The 8,656-nt window shown below is 43.6% G+C and overlaps 1 protein-coding gene across 1 annotated transcript; it reads right to left on the bottom strand.

The window, feature by feature from the left end:
- Positions 1-235: 235 nt before the first annotated feature.
- On the bottom strand, positions 236-3,326 carry SLC61A1 (solute carrier family 61 member 1). The gene is made up of 2 exons (XM_075265776.1): positions 3,245-3,326; positions 236-1,853 (listed from the first exon to the last, which is right to left on the bottom strand). The coding sequence occupies exon 2, from the start codon at positions 1,816-1,818 to the stop codon at positions 460-462; it is 1,359 nt and encodes a 452-aa protein (XP_075121877.1). The 5' UTR covers positions 1,819-1,853; positions 3,245-3,326; the 3' UTR covers positions 236-459.
- Between the last annotated feature and the right edge of the window lie 5,330 nt (positions 3,327-8,656).

Raw genomic sequence — 8,656 nt, 5'->3', positions numbered from 1 at the left:
TCCATGCAAATAGGGGAGAACAAACTCCTTGCAGATGGGTTTTTGCCCTTGGCAGGATTTGGACCCAGGACTCCAGCGCTGCAAGGTTGCAGTGCTAACCACTGAGCCACCGTGTGGCCCCAGTCATGTCTTCTCTTGTAACATATCTATAGTTTGATATAATGGTCAGCACTATGACTTGGTTCCCATGCTGACTGCATTCACATCATACATAAAACACACAGAGCGAGACACATTATAAATGGTGTGCTTAGCACAGGTTTTAATGTATCTTGTAACAAAAGTCTATGATACCGCAATAGTCACTGTATATTACCCATCCTATGAAACAACGCTTCTGCTTCTTAAAGCTGAAAATGGTCACCATTATAGCACTGATTATAATGTGCCCCAATCTGTATAGAAATCACCTACATTTTAGATTTATCAGCGTTGTGTTCAGTCTTATTCACAGCAGATTCAGAGCTCAGATCCACTGGGCTCGGTCTCAGAACTTGGCATTCGTAGCTCAGAGTCATTTCTTACCATTGAGAAAAGTCCGACCACACTGAGAAGAGCGAGCAGCATTGTGACGGCACACAAACTGAACATATTTCTTGTACCGCTCTGGTAGTCACTGTCATGAAGAACAAGAAGACCCAGCCCAGCAATAAGGTGCAGGGGAACTCGGAACCAGTTCATTACCCCCGTTTGCTCCTTTTCTGGGATGAGTCGACGCCTTAGAAAACTCATCGCTGGGAAGTAGAGTCCACATGCTAGCTCGATGAGGAGAAAAGCGAGGAAGGACTCTGTTGGGCGTTCCTGCCCTGGTGCTGTAGAGAAAGTTAGCATGAAAAGGGAGAAGAAAACCATGAGCACAGACAGGCAGAGAATGTGCATGGGCTGCAGATGATATTTCTTTGAAGTAGCAAGACGGTAGAGGGATGAACCAGCTGCACTTGCTGCCATAAAACCAGAGAAGGCAATTCCAAGTGGAGTGTTATGAGGATCCAGTACAGGAGTCCAGAGGAATATGAAGATGTAAATCACACTCTCAAATAATGCTTGTATGGCACCTAAAAGCAATACACGGCGGTCCCTCAAAAGACATCTCAAGCCATCACCACAACTTCGGGTAAAGCCGCTGCTTTGTCCATGGTTCTCATCCCATTCCCGGATCACTAGGGCTACTGATAGACCTAGCAGTGGTACCGCTAGCACAGAAGGTGAAGCCGGCCCCAATCCTAGCCACTCTGCACAAGCATTTGCAGTTACTCCTGCAACAATAGCAATGGCACCATTCCAGGTTGCAACATGAGAGAAGGTGTGAGGGAGCCATTCTGCGGGGAAATCATGGTGCTCAGCATGTTCATGACCATACCAGGATTCAAAAGAGGAAAATAACAAGGAACTTGAGAACCCGCCCAGAACACGACTAGTCATGAGAACAAAATAGTCCTGAGATAGTTTGCACAGGTAACACCCTGCAAGGAGGAGGGAGAAGAGTATACATGATTTCCGACGACCAAGACGTCCAGTCAGTGGAGCACTCACCAAACCTGATAGCACAGTGGCCCCAAAGCCACACACATAGATGATGGCAATCTGTCCCTCCAGAAAGTGGTAGTGCTGGTACAGTTTGTATAGGTAGGGACCTTGCAACCAGTCTGCTGCCAACACTGGGAAATAGGCTCTGAAAAAGTCATGCTGAAAACGGCGGAAAGCCGGGTTACCTAGTGCATTGCTGGTGGGGGAAGTTTTTGAATGGCAAGCTGAGAACTCCAACACTGCCCAGAGAGCCAAAAGGCCAATGAGGACCAAATATGCCGTGACCAACATACTGTATCATCGAAATGGCATTCTGAGAGATGAAGCTGAAAGAGAAAGAGAGAACAACTTGTTAGTAAGATTCAGAAAATGACAAAAACATTACTAACCTAATAAATCCCCTGCAACACCACCAGGGCCTCCAGTGGCTACAGCAGCTCTGTTGTATTGCATGTTATTATGTCAGTAAATGAAGACCAGCACAGACCATGGTGACATTAGCGGGGGAATAACAGAAGTGTCGTTTTAGACCTTCCGTAGCTCCTCCTAGACACTTATGAATAAACAATGGGTGCTACCAATTAGAGGGGTGACCCTGCACAGCCTAACACTGCTCACTCAGTACTTAGTGTCATACTGTATAGGACACACCACTTAGACAAGAGAAATGGTGACATTCATATATTCGTTTAATAATATGTTTCCAGGAGGAATAACAGAGGGTTGGCACCACATTAAGTTCTAAACCAAGACGCTCCAGAATTGTTAGAGGGATGCAAGTATGAACTAAAACAGAGACATCGTGAGAGATGACAAATACTTTTTAGTGGGGGTGTAAAGCAGTCCTCATTGATGCCTGGCACCTTGTACATGCCTACACCCTTTTACTTGATATTTGGTGCAGACATATCTTCTTTTCTGACACAGTTTAAAAAAAAAATGGCTTCAATATCTAAATCTGCATGTACAAAAATGAATACCTGCGCCAGTTGGATGTGCATTTAGTAGTGGATTTTCTGCATGTAAATCCTGATCGCGTGCATGTACCTTAAAAGTGGGAGCTCCACAACAATAATCTCACAGGGCTGTATGAAATCAGAACAAGATACCTGTCTATCAAAAAGCCAAGGACTAACTTACTGATCAATGGGTGTCCTACTGCTGGTACCCTTTAGGGATTTTGAGAACTAGGGTGTTTTGTATCCCAGTTCTGACTGGAGTACTGGGTTATAAGTGTACGCCTCTCCATTGATTTGAATAGAGACTGTCGGGGACAGCCAAGGGAGTTACAGGGGCTGAATATCCCTTTAAGGCTAAGCTGAACACAGCTGATTATATATATATATATATATATATATATATATATATATATATATAATTTATTTTTTATTTTATTTTGTTTTCTGCAACATTTTTCATTGCGTTTTTGCCTGTAGCAAAAATGTTGGTGTTTAATATACACACACACACATATATATATATATATATATATATATATAATATATTTACAGAAGAGTCAACGATTTATTCCATATAGATAAAGATGGGGCCAAGCCAACACAAGCTAGACATCTACATGGACTACAAGACTATGAGGGATAGACTGGGACTTGTAGTTCCACACTCAGTGTAGACTTAGTGAAAGGGACAATACATAAACACGTGACGAGACATGAAATAAATGCATGTACGGATAATTTCATTCACAGATACCGACCCTCATCCGCTTCCTACTGCTTTTTCCTCCCGGGGTCCCCTTCTCCGCCGTCCGTCACTCTCATCGCTGCAATCACTTCCGCTTCCGGGAGACGCGCAGACCAGAGGCGCGGGGCTGAGAAGTCACGTGATGCTTCACTGGGCACGCGGCCGGGAGGTCACATGACCACAGCCGTGAGCGCGCAGCATGAATGATAATGCAGAGCACTGGGCTGTCACCTACAAACAGCAGAATGGCGGCGATGTCAGGAGTATTTTACACAGCACAGTAGTTCCTGCTCCTGCAGAAGCCATAAAGGAAGCCATGTTAGTTGTCACTGATTTATCAATCTCCAGAATATGGTTTCATGGTATTAGGGCATGTTCACATGTAGCCCCCATGGGTGTAGCTATAGTGGGTGCAATGACAGCAGGCCCTGGACTATGATGGGACCCTAAAGGTCCTCCTCTAAAATACAATGGACTACTGTTCTAAATGGCACATGGTAATTGGGGCCCCACTTTTGCTTCAAGTTACCCCTCTGCATGTTGTGTTTCAGGTGGGGATCGGAATAGCATCTGAAAACCCCAAATCACTTTACTATGGCAGCAGTTATCCAGTAGATGGAGGCAGAGTATTTACAGGTGAACCGTGAAAATAATGTGTGTTTAACCTGAACTATCAATAACTGCAGTGCACAACTACGGCAAATGCGAATATTAGACGTGGTCCTCCAATGTACCTCATCTGCTACAGAGATACAATTTGCCATATACTCTTAGGAGACTATTCTTGGCTTCAATACAATGGAAGTGTTGATAGACGCCCTTATAAGTCAAAAGAGTTCAAGGTTGCCACATAGTGTGAGGTCTTTATTAAGACTGGTGTTTTTTTATGCCAGTCTTCGGCCTTTTAAAGATGACTAGAGATGAGTGAGTAGTATTCGATCGAGTAGGTAATACGGTGTTACGAGGAAGCTGACTTTTTCTCATAGGAATGCATTGACCAGTGTTGATTGGCAAGTGTACAGCATTCGGCCAATCAACGCTGGTTCTGCTGTAGGCTCGTCTGTGAGGAGGCGGAGTCTAAGATCAGACCACAGCAGTCTCCATTGTGGTCCGATCTTAGACTCCGCATGCTCACAGACAAGCCTCCAGCAGAACCAGTGTTGATTGGCCGAATGCTGTATACTGGCCAATCAATGCTGGTCGATGCATTCCTATGAGAAAAAGTCAGCTCCCTTATAACAGCAAGCTGCCACTAGGGTTGAGCGATCGGGATCGGCATCTGAGATGTACTAGAGCTGTATGCTCAACCCTGCTACACCTGAGATCGGACCACAATGGAGACTGCTGTGCTCCGATCTTAGACTCCGCCTCCTCACAGACGAGCCTCCGGCAGAACCAGTGTTCATTGGCTGAATGCTGTACACTGTATAGCATTCGGCCAATCAACGCTGGTCAATGCATTTCTATGAGAAAAAGCCAGCTCCCGCATAACCGCAAGCTGCCAGCTCTCCTGACTAGCAAAGAAGAGCCTGCTGCAGAACCAGCGGTGATTGGCCGAATGCTATACAGTGTATATAGCATTTGACCAATCAATGCTGGTTCTGCAGGAGGAGTAAGTTCACATTAGTGCTTGCCTCCCGTCCGGAAGGAGTCCAAAGTCTATGGGGTCCTTGTGCTTTATCTGCACAGCGCTCCTCCTAAACACTCTCCTCCTGCTACTCGTGGACTTGGTGACTCTCCTTTAGTAGAATAGTGGTTTCCCCTGAAATGAGCATTTTTTCCCATAGACTGTAATGGGATTTGATATTCGATCCAGTAGTCGAATATTGAGGCTCTACTTGAAACGAATCTCGAATATTTCACTACTCACTCATCTCTAAAGATGACCTTTCATGTCCTCGGGTACATGTGGTTTTATATATATCGCTAGAAAGCCGACAGTGCGCTGAATTCAGGGATGCAGCAGTCCTGTGTAAAGTATAGAGGGGTATGTGCAGTAGACCTGTGTAAATTAAGGAGTGTATCAATCCTTTTTATTATTATTATTTATTTATATAGCACCATTAATTCCATGGTGCTTTACATTTGGGGGTTACATACAATACACAGAATATACAGGTAGATATAATACTAACAATGACCGACTGGCACAGTGGGGTAGAGGGCCCTGCCCGCGAGGGCTTACAATCTATGGAAAGTATAGAGGGGTATGTGCAGTAGTCCTGTGTAAATTAAGGAGTGTATCAATCCTTTGTAAAGTATAGAGGGATGTGTGCTGTAGTTTTCTGTAAAATATGGAGGGTGCAACAGTTTTGTGTTAAGCATAGAGGGCTACATACAGCAGTCCTGTGTAAAATATGGAGGGGTGCATCAGATCTATGTAAACTATCAAGAACATTAGTGTCAAGTACGGAATGTCCTAGCACGTAAAGGTGCGGCTGTCAGGTGTCAATTCACTCTACTCACTCAATCTTGCACTCACCCTTCACTCAGGCTGCAAATTGTACATTTATAGTTTATGAGTGGTCTGGACCTGGTTCCAGAAGTATATGCTTACCCACCAGTTACATTTTCCTATTTATATGATGCAGTATGTGTACTGGTTTCCTCTGAGTACTCTGGTTTCCTCCAACACTGATTGTATGATAAGCTTTGCAGAAAGTGTTGATGGCGATATAAAAGCCAGAGAGATAACCCCCGAGTCTCTGTATGGGTCCCGTACCTACTGTGCACCATTTAAAGCGTAACTAAACTTTTGAACTACTTTTGATTTTCTAGCAGTATTTTTGTCATTAATACAGTTTGTTATATTCTGTAGGAACAAATTTTGTCTCCTTTCTGTGACTCCTTTATTCTTTCCTTTGCTTCTGTATTGATAGTTGTTTCTACCTCTTACTGAATGTTACTGTGTATAGAGTACAGGCTTGGAGGGGCTGTGTAAAATGTAGAAAAAAATGGGTGTAGAGGAAGGTCACTACAAACACTTATATTTTGGACATTATAAAACGTACAAATATGGTGCTTTTGGTGTCATATGAAAGAGAAGATTGTCTTCTTTCATGGGAAACTAAGGTTTCAGTGCTTTCTAAACTTGGTTGAAAACACAGTCAGGATTGGGATTTTTATATCATGTATATTGTGCAGCTGCATATGGATATCCTAAACCCAACTATGTTTTCAACCAGTGATATCTGGAAATAATTTAGTTCTGTAATGTAGTAATGTAGTGCTGTAATAGGACAACTTAGAAGACAATCTCATCTTTCATATGACACGGAAAGCAAGTTTGTATCTTTTATAATGTCTAAGATGTAACTATTTGAAATGACCCCTCCCCCCTCATTTTCTCTACATTTTACATAGCCCCCTACTCCAGAACACTGTACACTGTAACATTCAGTGAGAGGCAAGAACAACTCTCATTACAGAAACAGGGGAAAGACTGAAAAAATGCCGGATTTCACAGAAAGGAGCCAAAATCTGTTAATAAAGTGTATTACAAAACTTATTCATGCACAAATAATACCAGAAAATCAAAAGTTGTCTGAAAGTTTAGCTACGCTTTTGAATAGTAGTAGAATATATGAGGCAGAGAAACATTTGGGCCCCCTCAGGGTCTAGGACTCAGTAGCAACTGTTACCTCTGCACCCCTTATTGCTAGACAAGTTCGGTTAGGTGTGTAAGAATAGTGTTTTTCTTTTGAGACATCACAAGGCCGGTCTTTATAGTGTTATTATATTTAGGGCTCGTTCACATCTGCGCCCGGTCTCCGTTCTGCAGGTTTCCGTTTCCTGCACAAAACAGAGGCAGGAGACGGAAACCTGCAGGACTCTTTCTCAGCCATTCATTTGAATGGGTTTGAAAGATGTCCGGCCGTGAACGGCAGTGAGCGTTTTATGCTCTCCGCCGCGAAACCGGTTTTTTAAAATCGGACACAGAGTCAGACATGCAGTACGCGGTGTCCAATTTTAAAAAAACGGTTTCGCGGCGGAGAGCATAAAACGCTCACTGCCGCTCACGACCAATCTGACAGCTTTCTATCTTCTGCATGCAGAAGATGGAAAGCTGAGAAGGGAGACCCGAACGCTAGTGTGACCCTAGCGTCAGGGAGCGCTTACACTACTCTACTTGAAGATCTAGTGCAGCAGGGACACTGCTAAACTATGGTCATAAAAATTTAAAGTCAGTTTGGGCTGTGTACACATCACACTTGGAGCCTACTTTTTAGATAAATTTGAAGGATCTCCCATAGTGTAGTGCTGACTACAAGCTGCATGTAACCCCCTGTATACTCATACAGTAGTATATATTGTTAATAGGCTCCTGCCAAAAACTATACGGTAAATGGAGCTCCATGGATTTACTGGGAGCTTTTCCTGGCAAAACGTAGACTCTTACCTTGATCCTTATACATTTAAAGCTTTACACATTAACCTTACTAATACTGTCTAGTACTTAGTGCAGAGTAAGACTAGACAATCTTTCAACAGGACCTTTCACCACTTTCACCAACTCTTCTTAGACACCCTTTGTAGGCTCCTCTCTACTCAGTCCAGCACAACTGGATTTTTTTCTCTAGTCCCCATAGTTTCTAAGCTATCACTGCTGTTAGTTTTGGTGCCTGATATGCTACTTAGACTCTGTATTGTCAGGTGGGCGGTGTCAGGCAGAAGCAGACAAAGGGGTGTGACTCAGAGCTCTAATCAGAGGCCGCCAGTGTCAGAGCTCAGAATCACACCTCTTGTCTGCTCCTGTCTGACACCGCCCACCTGACAGTACAGAGACTAAATAGCATATCACTCAACCAATATAACAGCATTGATTGCTCAGGAACAGTAGGGGCTACAGAAAAATTAACTGTGCCAGAATCTGTGGAGGGGTGTCTATTAAGTGATGTAAATAAGCTGGACCTGGCAAAGGTGGTGAAAGTTCCTCTTTAACTGCACCAGGTTTATCAAAGTGCCTAATTCTGACTGATAAATTTGGTACATGTCTAGCCTATCTTTACACCACCTACTGTATCTATTGGCTTAGTTTACACCAAAAACCACACCAAGTTCTTGGCATCATTTGTGCATTTTACGCCCCATCCCCTTTCCCAGTGGGTCAGATCCTTTTGTTACGTCCTGCCCCTTGTTGGACAAGTTGTGAAAACTGTCTAAAATGATTGATAAATGTGATACGGGGCTTTTACACCAAATGCACCAGAACTCTGGTATATATTCATGAACAAATCCGCCTCACTGTTTTAGTTTTGATCTCTGCCGGGCCAGTCATTACGTGATCGTAGTCTTCTTTGTCCTTGCAGTTGCTGAGGTCAGATCTGCGCTGAACACCATCCTTGCGCCCAAGGCAATTATAAGTGCTACCTCTATTATACTGATATAATACGGATGCCAATGTTTCCAGGTGTGGACGAGTCAT

This window comes from Leptodactylus fuscus, chromosome 2 (assembly GCF_031893055.1).
Source record: "Leptodactylus fuscus isolate aLepFus1 chromosome 2, aLepFus1.hap2, whole genome shotgun sequence".
NCBI classification, from domain to species: Eukaryota; Metazoa; Chordata; class Amphibia; order Anura; family Leptodactylidae; genus Leptodactylus; species Leptodactylus fuscus.
This window is presented reverse-complemented; position numbering and strand designations above follow the sequence as displayed.

Excerpts from the sequence above, each read along its gene's own strand:
- SLC61A1 (XM_075265776.1), bottom strand. The coding sequence starts at position 1,818 with ATGTTGGTCACGGCATATTTGGTCCTCATTGGCCTTTTGGCTCTCTGG.